At 52.3% G+C, this 17052-nt stretch overlaps 1 protein-coding gene and 1 non-coding gene across 6 annotated transcripts in view; both read left to right on the top strand.

Moving 5' to 3' along the window:
• The window catches only part of VAC14 (VAC14 component of PIKFYVE complex), a 61705-nt gene that overhangs the window by 9998 nt on the left and 34655 nt on the right, over positions 1 to 17052 (top strand). For all 5 annotated transcript variants that reach the window (XM_065028989.1, XM_065028987.1, XM_065028990.1 and 2 more), the window contains 5 exons: positions 56 to 190; positions 467 to 619; positions 2012 to 2072; positions 9452 to 9596; positions 9858 to 9923. In XM_065028989.1, coding sequence (XP_064885061.1) covers positions 56 to 190; positions 467 to 619; positions 2012 to 2072; positions 9452 to 9596; positions 9858 to 9923 — 560 coding nt within the window. The remainder of the gene's footprint in view (positions 1 to 55; positions 191 to 466; positions 620 to 2011; positions 2073 to 9451; positions 9597 to 9857; positions 9924 to 17052) is intronic.
• Positions 1067 to 1137, top strand: TRNAG-GCC (transfer RNA glycine (anticodon GCC)). Its single transcript has one exon. It is a non-coding gene; the product is annotated as a tRNA-Gly (tRNA).

The raw sequence follows: 17052 nt of genomic DNA, 5'->3' as shown, positions 1-17052 counted from the left end.
TGGCTCAGGTGCCAGTGCTGTCCCCTTCCTCACCTTTTTGTCCCATGTCTTGCAGATGACCTGATCCAGCTGACAGCCATGTGCTGGATGAGGGAGTTCATCCAGCTGGCTGGCCGGGTGATGCTGCCTTACTCCTCAGGGATCCTGACCGCTGTCCTGCCGTGTCTCTCCTACGACGATCGCAAGAAGAGTATCCTTGTAACCCAGAGCTGCTCCCGTTCCTGCTACAGCAACTTGCAGGGAAGCTCCTGTTTCCTGCCCCTGGGGCACAGGGCCAGCTGTGTGGCTGCAGAGGGCCAGGAGAAGTCCCCCCATCGAGTCCTAAAACCCACACTGGTCCTTTGGACAGGAGGGAGTTGCAGTAGCTGGGCTGGGGTGGTGTGGCTGCCGTGGCTTCTCCGTGGCTGACCAGATGTGGCACCTGGCCACGTGTGGGACTGTGTGTTCCTTACAGTGCTCTGCTCAGACATCAAGGAGGTTGCGAATGTGTGCAACCAGAGCCTGATGAAGCTGGTCATCCCAGAGGATGATGAAATGGATGAGACCAAGCAGTCAATGACCCTACCGGCAGAGCCCACCTCGCAGGAGTCCCTCTCCAAGACAGAGGCAGCATCCAGTGGTGAGTCCTTGTTGGGCTGAGCCCTGGAAGAGTAAGTAAGAAGACGCTAAATGGAGAAGGTCTCAGTGGACTAATGCCTGAAAACAACAGCAACTTTTGCCTCCTAGTATCCGTCTGATGCTGTTGTCCTGGGATGACTAAATGCTCCCTCTAGCACATCTGTGTTGTCCAGGCATGTGAAATATGTGTAACATTTCAATCACCTGGGCCAATCTGTTTCATCCTTCTAGGGAGGCACATTCACACCCCTGCTCATCTGAAAGAGGTCTACAAGCGGCTTTTGGAAAATCCTGCCATGAGGGGGAGCGCGAAGGGGGGAGTTAAAAGGCCGAAGGGTTTTATTGTGCAACAGCAGGCAGGTGAAGATGAGGAGGCAGGGACCCGCGTGGGGCAGTGGACAAGACAGGCAGGAGCAGGCAGCCAGGGCCTGCAGGCAGCATGCAGGCAGCATTGGTGGTTCAGTGGTAGAATTCTCGCCTGCCACGCGGGAGGCCCGGGTTCGATTCCCGGCCAATGCAGCAGTGTTTTTTGGAAGGGGTAGAGTGGAAAAACTTAGTGCTGTAGCCCAGCAGCAAAACATTTTCTCTATTTGTCCTGAGGATACTTCCTTTTATTAAAATCTATTGCAAAAGAACTTTGAAGCATCAACAGAAACTTGAATTGCTTTAGTCTCTACCCCTTTGGGTGAGATTGCACCTTGAAGCAGGCGGGAGCAGACAAACCTGTGATGCTTTTGCATTGCAAGCTCTCGGCTCTGCTCCCGGTTGTGCTGATGTGGTGGTGCCACTGCGTGTGAGTTGAGGCTCTTGGCACAAGGGGGCATGAAGAGTCAAGTTCATCCTCTTGTGCTTTGTCACTGTGCTTGTAAGACCCAGTTTAAGAGCAGAGCAGAGGTTGAAAAGCTGTTTGAGTCACTTGGCTTCCATGTGGAGTCACACCACAGGAGAGCTTGCCAGGTGGAAATGTCCTGGGCTGGATTTCAGCCTTTGCTGTGCTTGTGTCAGTATCTCTAGGCATTGAAATCTGGATGATGGAAGGCAGCTCTGTGGGTCTGAGCTCCTTCTTTGAGAATGGCTGAAACCCTCAGAAGGATGTGTCTGGGTCTCCATTACAGAGGAGACCCAATTTGGGGCAGAGGTCTGAACCTGTGCAGCCCACGTTTTGCTGGATAAGTGCAGTCTTGTGCCAACTTCATCCCATACCTTTATCAGTGGATAAGAGCTTGACAAGGAGTGTGAAAAGCTGGCAGAAGTGATTCTCAGGGTTCCTGGACCTTCGAATGATGGCTGGTGATGTCTTTGCAGAAGGTCATGCAGCTCTCCAGCCTCCCAGTACTGCTCTCCACCTTCCCTGCCATCCCGTTAACTGTGTCTCCAATATATCTGCCCCCAGGCTCTCTGGATGCATCTGGTGACTCCAACTTCAGCAACAGCAGTGTCTTCACTGTGACCAGGTAGGGTCCATTCATTGCTTCGGAGGGGCTTGGGATGGATGGAAGAAAGGATAGATTCTCAGGGTGCGGACAATGACTGACAGATGCTTGACAAAGCTTTGGGGAAGGATAGTCTGGGCTGGAAAGCAGTAGGGGTCTCCTGGCTCACAGTGGGGTGGATGACTGGGGATGCTCTGGAAGTTGACTGCTTCTCTCTGATGCATTTGCATCAAAATGTCTTGAAGTTATTGTAAACTGAGGTGTTTGCCCCTCCCAGGAGACTTTGCAAAGCCCCCCAGGGAGGTCTGGTGAGGCAATGAGTGTCTGTGCACTCAGAGTCCTGCACCTTGCCTGTCTTCAAGCCCCCATGGCTGGGCACTCTGGCTGAAAGATAAGAGTAAAGTGGATGGTTGTCTTGGTTATGGCTCTTCTATCTTGGCCAAAATAGGAGGCACTTTGCAGAGGGACCAAGAGGAATGGGTGTGCTGGTCTGCCAGAGGTGCAGAGACCTCATGGGAAAGGTGGTATGTGAACCATCTAGGGCTGGCAGAAGAGCCTGGAAGGTGCTGACCCTGCTTCTGGGCCCCGTAGCCCCCTGTGCTGCGGTCCTAGCAGCCCACCATGGCTGTGGGGCTGCGCCTGGGGCCATGCTGTCCGGCGCCAACTGCTGGAAGGTGAGGGGTGTCAGATCTTGGCAGCATTTGCTGCCAGCCTGTCCTCCTGCCCGCCTTGCGGGGCATTACTCACCCCCATGCCAGCAGAGAGCAGCTTCATGCCCAGCATAATTTCTCCCAATATCTCATCTAAACTAGCTCTCCTGCAAATAGCTTCCCACCTAGCTGTCGGTGAATTTGGGGACAAATCCATCTGCTCTTATAATGCGTCTTTTCTCCTACTGCCTGCAGTTCCTTTCCTCAGAGGTTGTGATTTCCAGCACTTTTGCTGTGCTGATGCATGTATTTATTTGTTGTTGTGGTACTCAAAATAGGATGCGTTGCTCTGGCTGGATCCTGCCAGCGAGGCTGATATGTGATGCCCATCACAACGCATCCTAGAGCAATGCAAGCATCAGCATTTTAGGTTGACGGTCTGTACACTCGGTTCCTTTTTTGCACTCCTGCAAAGCCCAGATACTCCTTGGTCTTAATGATGCCTTTAATTTTTTCCTCTCTTGAAAGTAGAGGTCTTTGCGTTTATGCCTAGTTTTCATTTTGTGGCTGCTAAATGATTTTCCCCAGCTTTCCTGTGGTTGCTGTGTCCTGGCCCTGCTCAGCCCCTGAATTTTAGTAGGTGCTGTAGTGGGTGTGTGTAAGGTTGAAATTGGGAAGGGGAAGAAAAAGGAGAAGCATTAAGTCAAGGGGACAAGTGATAACTGAGTCTCTGTGCTGCCGAACTCACACCTGGGGGACAGCGGGAGTAAAGACCAAATGGGGGACAGAAGCAGAGGAGCTGGAGTGACTTAGTCACAGTGTCATTGAGAGCCAGGAGAAGAGCTGCCTGAGCTGAAGTGCCAGGAAAAGTGATCTGGGACAGCAGGTGAGACCCTTTGAGTCTCTAAAACACCCGATTTTGTGGAGGGACTTGTTCTTTAGCTCTCCTAAGCCCTTTTAAACAGGAGATGCCAGGTTTTATCCTGAGGTTTTGCCTACCCTGAAGCCCATTTCCCCATCCTGTGTGATCACTGTGCTTGGCTCAGTGTTGGGACCTGGAAGATTTTCACTGTGGTGCCTGTTGTGGGGAACTGGCATGGAGCTGGGGGGCTGTACATGGCCAAGAGGAGCCCTGGACATCTGCCTGGTGCTCTGTCTATCCCTCAGGCAGTCTGGCTTGGTCCTACAACTGGAGGAAGGCAAGAGCTAGCACCCAAAGCCACTTGCAGCCGTAATTCACGCCGGGGAGCAGGCAGCTGCCTGCACGCTGAATGCCCACTGGGTGTCAAGACAGGACCACAGGAAACCCTTGCGTTGCTTTGAAAAGCTGTGAAAGCCTGCAGACGGAGGAAGTTGCAGCTGCCTTTTAAGATGAAGTCACTCTTTGCTTGTGTTTTTGTTCGTTTCCCTCCCCTGTTTCCCCCCGTCTTCCCCAGCGAGCGAGTGATGGAGCGTGGCCCGGCGCCAGGCGCCCGGCTCTCACGCCCCCTTCTCCTGCCCTCCCTGCACGGCCGTCGGCAGGGGCACAGCACCGCAGCAGCAGGGACAGGAGGACCTCAGTCAGCAGGGGTGGCAAGCTTGTGGCCCCGGTGTCTGCAGAGAGATATTCTTCCATGAAGATGCTGTCCAAGAAGATGAGGAGGTCTGAATGCTCCGTAGATGGATGCTGGGCACGTTCCTGTGGCCACAAACTGACATGCATGCACCTCCCTGCTCCTAAAACATGCTGCTGGCAATCCAAAATGCTTCCAGGGTAATTGCCAGCTTCCCGGTGGCATTTGCTAGGGAATTAGGACAGTGTCTGTGTCGAGACAGAAACTGGCTCCCTGGAGAGCCTGGCCGCATGGGGCTGGAGGGGCTGTGGGGCTCCCTGTGCAAGTGGGGGTCCCTGCTTCCAGGTTCTGCAAAAAATGCTATTGGAAGTGGACCAGAATTGAGTTTCAGAGGCGCTGGAGCCTTCCCGTGGCCTGGCTGACCCCACCGAGGCTGCGATGGCTGGTGTGAGCCCCGCTCGAGAAGGGGAGGTGGACACAAGGCTGCTGGAGCAGAGCCCAGGCTTCCTCCTGTTGGTCTGAGCTGCTGCAGGAGGAGATGCAGACACATCTGTCCTGCCTCGCTGGACCAAAACAGCTGGAAAGTGCCTTTTTAGGCTCTTGTGACTGTATCAGTGTTTCAATACAAGACCTGGATGGTTTGAGACAACTTCCTAACCGTGTTGCTGGGCAGATGGTCAGCAGGGCTGCCAGGGTGAGGCATGCAGCAGTTGGACAAGGGCGATGGGACCATGATCCCTCACCAATCTGGGTAAGGGACATGGGGGCTCTGGAGGAGCCTTTGTGGTCCTTCCTGATGTAAAGAAGGCTTCTTGGTTTGGGTGATGTTCAGTAGTACATGGACACCTAAAGCTACTTGTTGCTCTGCAGAAAAGGCAGTTGGCTGCCACGTGGCTCAGCTGCCCAAGGCTACATTTAAACCAGACTTTTAAAGGTGGTAGTTAGAGCTTAGTACAAAGCTAAAATTGCTGCTGCTTGTCTTGTGCTGGAAGTTGCTGTAGCCCCGTGCCCAGAGCCTGACACGCCTCAGGGGTGCACCCAACAAGCTGGAGAGCTCATGGAGATGGTGAATGCTTGGGTGGAGGGTGGGGATGGTGCTGGATGCCCCACAGCACCCAGGGGATGGTTGGCTGAAGGCAGCACCATGGCTTGTTTTGAGCTCATGCACAAATTCTGTCTGAGAGTCCCTTTCTCCAGCAATTTGTATGGTGGAGTTTGTCTTGTTGCAGTTTTCAGATCCAAGGTTTCCTCTTGGTGAGGCTCTTCCTGGCTTCCCTCTGCAGTCTGGAGAGAGGAGGTGGGTTCCCTTCCCTGCTCCCACTGCACTGTTGGATGGATGGACTGGAGGAGAACCTCGGGCATGCTGCCCCAGCCCTTTTCACTGTGATCTACAGCTCGTGGGACTGGATGCCTCTGCCTAGTCCTCAGCCCCATCAGTGCCCTGGGAGATGAGCTTGCACTGGTGCTGCGGGCACTTCCAGTGCTTGGAAAACTGCAGTGAGCAGAAGGAAGCCAAGAGCACCGAAATGAGAGCAATGGAGGAGGAGAAAGCGACAGCTTGTCGGACCGATAGCAGAGAGGAGCTATTTACCTCCTGTCCACTGGCTTGAGCCCGTTGAGCAGCACAGCTGCCAGCCCGTATGGGAGCTGCCCTTGTGACTTGGACCACAATGAAAGAACCTGGATATTTCTACCCTTGGCAAGGCCGCTTAAAGGCTAGAGCCTGGCCTAGACCTTAACCTTGTCTGAAAATGGGGTCAGGAAAGCAGCTGGGCCGGGCAGGAGGCCAGGAGGGAGATGACAGCTCAGGCATTGGCAGAGAAAAGGCAACCGCTGAGGAGAGAGATGGCAGAAGCCCTTGAAGAAAGAGGAGAACTGAGAAAATGAGTTGATAAGGGACATATGGGGTCAAAAACATCGCTGTGGGTTGAAAGCAGTGGGAAGGTGAGCTCTGTTCCTGTGCTGGGGAATGTTTTCTGAAGTGGGGGGATGTGCTGGGGGGTGAGTCTCCTGTCCCACCGCTTATCTTGAGCAAAGGGTACCAGTATCCAGAGGTGAGAGCCTGGTACAGCTCCTGTTGTTGCTCTATTTGCCCTAAAAACATGTTCTTGCTGTCACAGGCAAACCACAGAGGCGGCGCCAGGGCCACATTCATCCTCCAGAGGAGAATCTAGGGTAGTGGGTTAGATGGAAGCGATTGCATCTGACATCTGTCCTGCTGCAGATGCTGGCGCTGGGAGCCAGCGTGGCAGGCCCGGAGGATCGCATTAACGCGATTCCGTCACGGCTGCTCCCGCTCCGGCCTGCCTGGGGATTAAGGAGAGCCGGGGCGGGCTGTGAGCCTGCGTCACAGCTGCTGCCATCCCCCTGGAATCTGCCCACGGGAATCTGGTGCCGCTCCAGCTCGGGGGCAGAGGAGTGTGGTTGGTGGGAGATTTTTACCCCAGTTTCATGTGTTCATCAGACCTCTTGCCTTTCTTTCAGGGTAGCACCCAGGTTTTGTGCTGAGTAAATGATGAGGGGTCTGGAGCATCTTTCTTATGAGGAAAGGCTGAGAGAGCCAGGTCTGTTCAGCCTGGACAAGAGCGGGCTGAGAGGGGATCTTATCGATGCTGATAAATATCTCAAGGGTGGGTGTCAAGAGGATGGACCAGACTCTTTTCAGTGGTGCCCAATGGTAGGATGAGGGAAAACGGGCACAGGCTGAAGCACAGGAGGTTTCATCTGAATATGAGGAGAAGCTTCTTTACTCTGAGGGTGCCAGAGCCCTGGAACAGGCTGCACAGAGAGGTTGTGGAGTCTCTTCTGGAGACATTCAAACACACCTGGACACATTTCTGTGCGATCTGCTCTGGTGAACCTGCTTTAGCAGGTGGGTTGGACTGGATGATCTCCAGAGGTCCCTTCCAACACCAACCAGTCTGTGACTCTGTGAAATGAGCTGCTTCTCTTCTGGCAACCCCTCTGACAGGTTTATCTCGGCAGATGCAGGGAGAGGACAGCTGGTGAGGAGCTTTGCACAGCTGCCGGCCTCGTCAGCAGGAGCTGAGCCCAGCGGGGCGGTGTGACATGTCATGGTTGGGGGCTTGTTGGCTCAGGTGAGCCTGGTGCTGCCCAGCCACATCCTGAGCTCAGCTCAGGTGGATTTTAGGTTGAGCCACCCAGGTGCTGCATGACTGAGGAAGGGGTTTTCACAAGCAGTTTTGGCATAAACTGGGCTAGAAAGGGCTTGTTGCTGTGCTGGCGGAAGTCCAGCGTACTCCGCTAACCGTGCCATGGCAAGCGATGCCGCCCTGCATCCTCCCACCTGCTTTGCAGCAGCGTGGAGCTGCTGGATGTGACATTGTCGAGGCCACCTCCAAACCAGCTGGCTTCACCTGTCGCTTCTCTGTGCTGTCCTTGTGGCTGCTTCCCTCTGAAAACGTGCATTACCCTGAGGTTTTTTTTCCCCATCCTGCACAGGTGATGTGTGTTTTGGCATGGAGGTGTAATCGGGTCAAGGATTTGTGCTCCTCCTCTATTGGGAGCCCTGTGCCGGGTGTGTGACAGGCTGTGCCACTGCAGCAGGAGTTGCTTTTGCAGGAAAACTAGATATGGGGCTGGTTCAGCGTGGCTTAAATGGCCTGGGACACTGCTCCCTTGGACATCCCCTCTCTCAAACTCCTTGTGCTCTGGGTCCCTCCTTCCCCTTGGTTCTGCACTTCTGAGCGTTTGACCCTTGGCAGTTGTTTGCAACAACAAAGCGAAACTTAGTCCAACCCAAAATGCAATTTGCAGCCCCCAGCATCTGTTACGTGAGGCGGATCAAGCCGTCAGATATCTGTGAGAGGCTGCAGCCTCCTCGTCTTGCCCTTACAACGTGTGTCCTGGGGAAGATCAAATCCTATTAAGCTGCAGCTCTACTTGCAAATTATACCATGAGAAATCTGCCCCTTAGGACTTCTTATCAAACGAGATGCAGAGCAGCTCTGGGCACGTTTGCTAGAAAAATTGGCAGGAGTCTGGTCCAGCCTTGAATAATTCAGTAGCTTGGGTAGGACAGGAGTGACTTAGCTCTTCAGTGCAGCTACCTCTTGGAGGTCTGCTTCAACCGTCTCAAGTCCAACCATCTCTCCTTAACTGGTCTCCTGTGACAGGTACTTCCCACCTCATTGTTGTTGAGGAGGTGGGAAACCATCAGGTAGACTTCAGGATCACAAGCAGGACAGAAAATGCTGCTACATGACCTTTTCTGCTTTGGGGTCTCCTGTCTGTGCTAAATGCAGGTCCCAATTATTTGGAGAAGTGGGGTGTTTTTCACCCAAGTAAGAGCTGATGATCTGCAGGCTGCCGGTGATAAAAGAGGCAACATCTTGCTGAGTTAAGAGACTTGTTTGCTTTCATCCCTGGTTGATGACCAAGAGTTGTCTTAATCTTTTGGGAAACAAGATGACGTTTTCAAGGCAGCCTTGTAGCAGAGAGCTGCATCCCAAAGACCTGCCAGCCAGGGCACCACCTGCGATCCTTAGCGTGAGTCTGCTGGGATTAGCAGAGACCGGATGTCCCCGCCTGGTTGAGGGGCACCAACAAGTGGAGTTTGAGGACATGTGAGTTGACGTTCTCTGGAGATGGTTGGGCTGATCAAACTTGAGTTGAATTCTGAGTGTGTTTTATGGGTCTTTTGTCTTCAAACCCCAAAACCTGATGACTGCAATATGGACCAGTTTCTTAACACAGCCACAGTACTGGATTAACATAGCACAGAGTTTTTTAGTACGGGTACAAGTTGTTTTGGGAAAGTGGTAAACCTTGAAAACTGAAAGATTTCTCTGGATTCCAGAGCAAGCTTTTGGTGTGCTGCTGTGCTTCCCCAGCTTGTCATGCCAGTCAGAAGCTACCCATGCCACACGGGCAAACCTGCCCATGCCCAGCCGTGACCTCACCGCCTGTAAGCCCAGAGCTTGCGTCCCGGCTGTCATAACTCTTGAAGACATAAACACGGTTCTTGGGTTTGCCATGGGCAGATCTGGATGCACAGAATAAGAAATGGGGGTGGCCAGGCTGAGTGGAGCAGGAGCAGGCCAAAGGGACTGTCAAGGTTTCTTGGGGTTTGAGCTGAGATGTTTGATGCAGCCTGTGGTGTGTTGTAGACCTGCCCACCACGGGAGGAGTGTGTTGGACATCCAGCGCTGAACCAACCTCTCTCTTTTCCATGCAGCTCCGAGAGGATCCAGGTGACCCTGAACCTGGATGGAATAGTTCAGGTGCTGGACTGCCACCTTCATGACACGTCCATTGGGATGATGACCAGAATTGCAGTCTTGAAATGGCTCTACCATTTGTACATCAAGACTCCTCGTAAGGTAGGTCAGGGACTCTGCATACAAGCCTGCTGCTTGCTCTGTGGGACTGCACTTGTCAGCTCCCACCCTACTCCTTGCTGTTGAATTGACTGCAGTTATCTTGGCAGCATTGCAACCAAGGGTCCACCTGCCTTTTTTGAGTATCCAGCTCAGGTGGAAAATGCTGATGAAGCTTTCAGCAGCCTCCCCCAGGGTGAGAGGTCCCGTGGTGGAGGATAAGCAGGCCTGTAGGACTGATACCCTCCATCTTTCTGGTTCTAGATGTTCCGACACACTGACAGCCTCTTCCCTATCTTGCTCCGGACCCTCTCAGATGAGTCGGATGAGGTGAGTGCTGCACCTGCTGCAGAAGTCCTTCTGAAGGCTTACTGTCTCCACATCCAGCTGGACTTTGGTTTTGTTTTTTTTCTTTAGTTTGAACTGAGCAATTTTGTGAGGCTTGGCCAGTGCTGGCACTTGGGGGTTTAACCGTGTTGGCTAAACTAAAGAAGACCCAATGCAGAGCCTGCAGGTAACTGCCTAGCTGAAGCCTGGCTGTCTCAGGCTGGTGCATTTGGGATCCTCTGTCTGTATAAACCTTCCTCTCCGTCTCTGAGAGCTGATCTCTCCAAGCCAACTACTAAAAATCATTTTTGCCTACCTGGGAAGACATGTGGGGATTCACGTCCCAGAGCTGGTATCTTCCCCATGGAGCTGGGTCATGGGCAAGTCCTTGGTGAATTTGAGTGCCTTGTGACAGCTCTGTAGAGATGTGAGAGGATCGTACTCTGGCCAGTGCTGCAAAATACAAGTCATGGGATGATTAAGTAGCATCAGCCCTGCCTGATGGGGCTGCAGGAGATGCCCAGGGGCATCAGGTTGTCTGGGAATTGCTTTACTTGGAAGTGAGCAAAGAAAATCAGGCAGCAAGGAGCGCTCTGCTCTGTTCTGGTTAGACCCACCTGCAGTGCTGGTCCAGCTCTGGATCCCTCAGCACAAGACAGACATGGACCTGTTGGAGAGGGTCCAGAGGAGCCACAGAAATTATCTGAGGCTGGAACAGCTCTGCTGGGAGGTCAGGCTGAGAGAGTTGGGGTGTTCAGCTGGAGAAGAGAAGGCTCCAGGGAGACCTTATTGTGGCCTTTCAGTGCTTAAAAGGGACCTATAAGAAACATGGGGACAGACTTTTTAGCAGGGCCTGTTGTGATAGGACAAGGGGTGATGGTTTTAAACTAAAGGAAGGAAGATTCATGCCAGACATGAGGAAGAAATTTTTCACAATGAGGGTGGTGAAATACTGTCCCAGGTTGCCCAGAGAGGTGGTGGATGCCCCATCCCTGGAGACATCTCAGGCCAGGCTGAACGGGGCTCTGAGCAACCTGATCTGGTGAAGATGTCCCTGCTCATGGCAGGGGCATTGGACTAGATGAGCTTTGAAGGTCCCTTCCAACCCAAACTATTATGTGATTCTGTGAGTGAACCAGCTCTGCCTTCACTCTCCTGCCTGTGCCTTGCTCCGCCATGGTGCTCTTCGTCTCCCAGACTGCTCCCTTTCTGAGGTGCTGCACCATTTTCCAATTTCCATGTCTTTCTTCCTTACCCTTCTGTTTTCCTTCCAGTCATCTGAATTTTGGCATCTTTGTTGTCTTCGCCCACTCTTCGTTACACCCTGGGGCACTTCTAGTGCCTGGGTGGGAGGCTGGCAGCTCCGGCATGCAGCTGGCCGGGCACCGGGAGCACTTCTGCTGTCAGCTGAACACCTCATGCCATGAGCTGCCAATGATCCCGGCTGGGTTTTTGGGCCAGACCTCCCTCGTGTAATACATATCACATGCTCTCTGCTTCGCCTTACATGCTTAGGACATCAAACCCCAACCCTGCAGTAAATCCCATGTGCGAGGGGGTTGTTGAGAGAGGATGGAAGGGAATAAGCAAGCGAGGGAATGACTTGCGCTTGCAAAGGCAAGCGACTGCCTGGCTGTTTTCCATACCCTGCTGCTTACGATGCAAACCTTTCCAAAAGAGTCCCCAAGCACACATCTGCCTTTGCAACACTCTAGAAAGCCTGCATCTTGCAGATAGTCTCTCCAGCTTGGCAGGAGATTGCTGTGAGTCATGTTGCAATTACACTGCTTATTAATATTTGAAAAAAGCAGTGAAGAAAGGACCCTGGTGATGCATTTCCTCCATGTGACATAACTGGGAATGGCTCAAAAGTAATTTTAAGCTGATTTATTTAATCCTGTCTTCTATTTATTTAAATGTTTGGAGGGGAGGGGGGTTTAAGGAAATCCATAGACGAGTCAATCCATTAAACACCACCGCTCTGCTGGCTCCCAACCAGATTTGCTGCTCTCTGCAGAGGAAATAGAAATGACGGACATAGTAGGGGGGTTTTGCACTGGGTGTTTTTGGGAACGATGAGGACAGATTGAGCTAGCAAACCTGCAGCGTCAGTGCCTGTTAGGAAAGGGAACGTGGGGTGCTCTCTCAGCCATTACTCCTGGCCCAGTCCAGTATTTTATGCACATTCACGTTATCCTGGAGCAGATCAGCATCCCCAGAAGCTCTTGGCTCATGGGCTGGGGATCACCGTTTTAGTGTGGGGTCCTATGTGAGCTTAACCCATCAGTTCTCTTATGGGGAATCACCTCCCTTCCTTTTCCAGATAGGGCTCCGCATTTGTATTGAGTAGCACAAGGTGTACACGCATCTTCAGGGTATTTTTTTGCTGTCTTCATCCTGCGATACTGCCCTCCCCCAGGGAACCTGGCTGGGCAGCAGTGCTGATACCGTCTTTCTTCCCAACAAGGCTGAACATCCTTTTACAGAGCCCCTGGCCCCAAGCACAATTTAGATGCTCTCCTGATGCACCCTGAAGCTGTCGCTTCTCGCTAGCTTGTCTCACCAAAGGAGAATCTGGCTTTGGAGGGTCAGTGCTAGTCAGGGCTTTGCACCAGGCTGAAAGACTTTGCTCAGACACCTTGTTTTTAAGGTCTGGTCTTGCTGAGCTGCTCGAAGTCTCTTTGTGCGCTTGCCATAAATAATCAAGCCCAAAGCAAGGAGAGACTCACGCTGGATGGAGCTGGATTCGTGCCCTTTCAGTTGTCATGCCTGTTTTTATCATTCAAGTAGCACAAGGTGTTGCACTACCTCCGCTGTGCTGAACAGGGGCCAGTATCTCACGGTACATCTGCGGTGTCCTGAGTCATCTCTGCTTTCTCTCCTGTTAGCCTTCCTACCCACTTCTCAGGTGCTAGGAAAGAAATGGTCAAGAGACCTAGTTAAGATTCACAAAGGCAGCCCAGAGAAGTTGGAGCAAAGCTGAAGCAAGCAGTTCCCTTTGATATGTAGACAAGTCAGGATACAAGGATTCCTGGCTGTCAGATGCTGCACTGCATCACCTCGCGCCAGTTCCCGTGATTTCCCCGGCGGGGAGATGCGCCGGCCTGCATTTGAGACCTGGTTTTGAAGGCAATCTTTAAAAGCCCTGGTTAAATTTTGATGTGCTTAAAAACTTCCTCACAGCTGCAAGACTAACAGGACCCCACTGGGAGTGGGGGTTTTTCTGCCCAAGCTGCTCCTTTCATCGCAGCGAGTCTTGCAGCCCTGACACGTGGGTGAAGAATTGATGTTAGAAAAGGTGAAAAGTCAAAACCTGAATGCTTTTTTTGGGAGCAGTGGGTTGTACCTTTCCCCCCACAGGTTAAAAGCACTGCTGCTGGTAGGCACTGCTGAAAAGCAGACCTGTTCTTCTTTGGGTTATTTCTCTGGGCAAGCTCCTGGTGCAACGGCAGCTTCTGATGTAACTGTTCAGTCCTTCCCAGCTGGACCCAGGTGATGAGTTCAGGTGGACACAACAGGCGGTGAGGTTATCGCTGAGGAAACCATGACACAGCAATGCTGCTGGTTTTCTTTCTTTGTTTTTCCTTTCTCCGTCTCCAAGATGGAGTTTTTTCATTACGACGGAACAAGTTCCTGTTTGCTTATCTGCTGCTCTCAATCTTGCTGGAGGTTGGAAGTTGTGCTGGGACTTTTATCTGACTCATGCAGGAATGATGCATGAGGTGGAGCTGGATGTGAAGGAGGGAAACATCGGCTTCCTCTCAAACTCTGCTAACGTGAAAACCTACCTGTGTTTATGCAGAGGCCAGGCAAGGCTTTGAATACAGCAAGAAGATCCAAATGATTTCATAGCTTGCTGTTGCAGCTGTATCTCTAGAGCATGCTGCAGAAATCTGTTCCTGGCACTGGATGGGAGCTCGTGCCCTTTCCTAGAGAGGGTTTAGCTAAGCCTGGGCTGCTGCCGCCTGTGGAGGTCGTGATGGGCTTTGAACGTCTGCGTGACCATCAAGCCAATTTCTCCATAGCGAGCTGAAACGTTTTGCCCTTCTGTTGGGTTTCCAGTATTAGACTAGAAGAGGAAGAACTTTATTGCAGAGACCTTATTGCAGCCTTTCAGTACTTCTAAGAGGCCTGTAAAAGAGATGGGGATAGACTTTTTATCAGGGCCCGTTTGCGATAGGACTAAGATTGATGGTTTTAAACTAAAGGAGGGGAGATTCAGGCCAGACATGAGGAAGAAATTTTTCACACTGAGGGTGGTGAAACAGTGGCCCAGGTTGCCCAGAGAGGTGGTGGATGCCCCATCCCTGGAGACATCCCAGGCCAGGCTGGATGGGGCTCTGAGCAACATGATCTGGTAAAGATGTCCCTGCTCATGGCAGGGGTTGGGCTGGGTGAGCTTTGAAGGTCCCTTCCAACTCAAACTATTCTGTGATTCTATAGGGGGAAAAAGGGGGGGGGGGAAGGGAAGAAAAAAGAAAAGAAAAGGAACTCACAAAAGCAGCCAGGAGAGACAGGATTGTAAGCAATTGCTGTTCTATGATTCTGTGAACCCAAGGTATGCTGGTATTCATCTCTTTCCTTTGCTGTGAAGTCCTACACCTCTCCTGTGTGTCCTGCTGCAGCACTGTGGGGTTTTGAAGCCCAGGTCTCTGTCTTGCTCCTGAGCTCTGCTGTCCCGCTAAATCCTGGCGAACTTCTCCCATCACGCCCAATTCCCAGTACAATGAAGCTGACAAAAACTTGTGCCAAAGCGAATATCTGCTTTAGTGTGGTTTGGTTTGGAGCTTTGCTCTGTTGGTTTTAGAGCCATTGTGCTCTGGCATTTACTTCACCACAGCCGAAATATTGTGACCCCATGCAAAGCAGAGGGTGTAAACTAAAGACTGTGAAGAGGAGAACTCTAATGTACGTGTGCTTGGCTTTTATTTTCATTATTTTGTTGTTAAAGCTTCTCCAGAGAGAGACTCAAGCTACACAATACTGAAGCGGAGAGGCTACACATTTTCGAGAGGGAAGTTAAGCTGAGGATGAGCTCAGGACTGAAATGATGGGGTATAGAGAGAGGTGTATAATTTCAGTTGGATGGTGGAAAATGTGGTCGGCCCAGCTTGCTGTATGTGGAAACAGCTCCTAAAGCAGAAATCTGAAGGCAAAGTGGGGTGATGCTTTCTCCAAGGACTCCAGGCATTACAAGGGCACTGGGTTGAAGGATAATTTGTGCGTTGCATCGTGCAGCAATAGGAAGTTCCTTGGGGAGAGCACAGTCCACAGGGAGTTTCTTGGCTCAGCACCAGTTCCAGACCATAATTGCAAGGCTAGTGTGTACGTATGCAAATACAGTTTATACTTATACTGAACAACTAGTGGTAAACTGGCAGTCTGGGCTCAAGGTGGTGCCTGTATCATTCCCAGGTGCCATCATGGAGCAAACTAAAACCACAGGAAGCCTGCCTGCCGCAGGCAATCGCTGTCCCAGAGACCTGACTCGGGTGGGTCCAGAGGGTCATGAAGGTGAAGGACGCAGGATTTGGTGAGCTTGGCTTTGGGTGCCTGGCTCCCTGGGGTGCAGAGGGGCGTGCTGGATGGGAGACAAGGCAACAAAGAAAGCAAACCCTTTGTCTGTCATAAGTGCTGGGATTCTGGGTGCTGAATTTGAAGGGGTTGCAGGTATTTGACCCACCACCGTGTGGCCTGCGGGGATGCTCCAATACAGCTCTGGCTTTCTCCAGCCCTGTCACAGTGGCTGGTCCTGTCCTGGCTCCTTCCCTTCCCTCTAGCTTGTGAAGAAATAGCTCACTGGCATCCCATCCTGTGACTGGCATCAGGTGGCATGCATGTTAAGCTCCCCATGTGCTAATTAAACACTTTTTTTAGAGGTGCTCTGAGCTGTGACAGTGCTCCTGCTGCTGAGGGTGCTGCAGGTCTGGCCCTCACACACCCGCAGCAGGGCAAAAATGGGGGATTTATAGGAGAGGAGATACTGAGTTTTCAGGTTTTGGGTAGTTATGGCCATAATACCAAGTGACCCCCCCCACAGCATTTGCTGATGCTGTGAGTGTGTGTTAGCAGAACCTGGCAAGATTTACTGTGGGGAGGAGAGGAGAAACCCCCAGCCCCGCTGCCTTCCCTCTGCTCCCTATCCCCTCCCAGCCACGGCTGTAACGGGGTAAAAAAAACCAGGTCTTGGCAAGACCATAGGATAAAAGTTGCTGTGCCGGGGACCTGAAAAGAGGTCTGGTTAAACTGGTGTGGGAAGATTAATGGTGGTTTTTCATTTCTTTTGCTGTCTTTAAAGCCGGTGGAGGCAGGGGGGATGCAAGTTTGCTTTTCACACCGTGTGTGCCTGGGGCTCGGCCAGCCTCGCTGCTGGCCGCTCTTGGCTCCGGGACTGCCAGCCTGTGCTCACCTCCCCTCCCCTGGCTACAGCTAAAAGGTTTGGAGGGAGAAAAAATAAACTAAGGCCTCTGGTGGAGCCTCGGTGCCCGCTGCAGCAGCGAGGGGCTGCGCTGGAGCAAGAGGAAGCTCCAGCAGCATTCTCTGTTTTCCTGGTCCCCACTGTGTCGCTCCTCAGCTGGTAATGCCATGGGGTTTTCCACAGCCACCCTGATCTTGGTCTCCTTTGAAGAAGTGCTTTGCAGCCCTTAACCTTCCTGTTCTCCTTCTTGATGGCATCTTGCTTCAGCTGGATTCCCGTCTTCTCCTTGGCAAGAATAACCTCATCCTGGTGTCCTGTGCCCCATTTCATTGCCTGGGACACCAGAGGCCACCTCTGAGCACCTCCCTGCTGCACACAGGCCTTTTAATCTTTTCCTTTTTTTAATTTTTTTTTAACTTTTCCATAAATACCAGCAAGGACAGCATCTTCAGGAGCTCAGTCCCCATCCATGCCACTGTGTCTGCCCCAGGAGCTGCTGCTGCCGCCTGCCCTGGTAGTCAGTGTGTGCTGCAGGGTGTTAAATCTTGCTCCCCAGGATTTGGGGTCACCTGCCTTTCCTCTGCAATGTGCCAGGGCCAGCCCAGCATTTTGGCCGGAGGGAACGTCCTCCCCGGGAGCATCAAAGTGATGCTTTGCATGTGGGAGGTGTATCCATCCACCATGTGCCATTTGGGGGCTGCTTTTCTCCTGCTC

This window comes from Columba livia, chromosome 13 (genome assembly GCF_036013475.1).
Source record: "Columba livia isolate bColLiv1 breed racing homer chromosome 13, bColLiv1.pat.W.v2, whole genome shotgun sequence".
Taxonomy (NCBI): Eukaryota; Metazoa; Chordata; class Aves; order Columbiformes; family Columbidae; genus Columba; species Columba livia.
The sequence above is the reverse complement of the archived record's forward strand: the minus strand, read 5'-3'. Positions and strand labels throughout refer to the sequence as shown.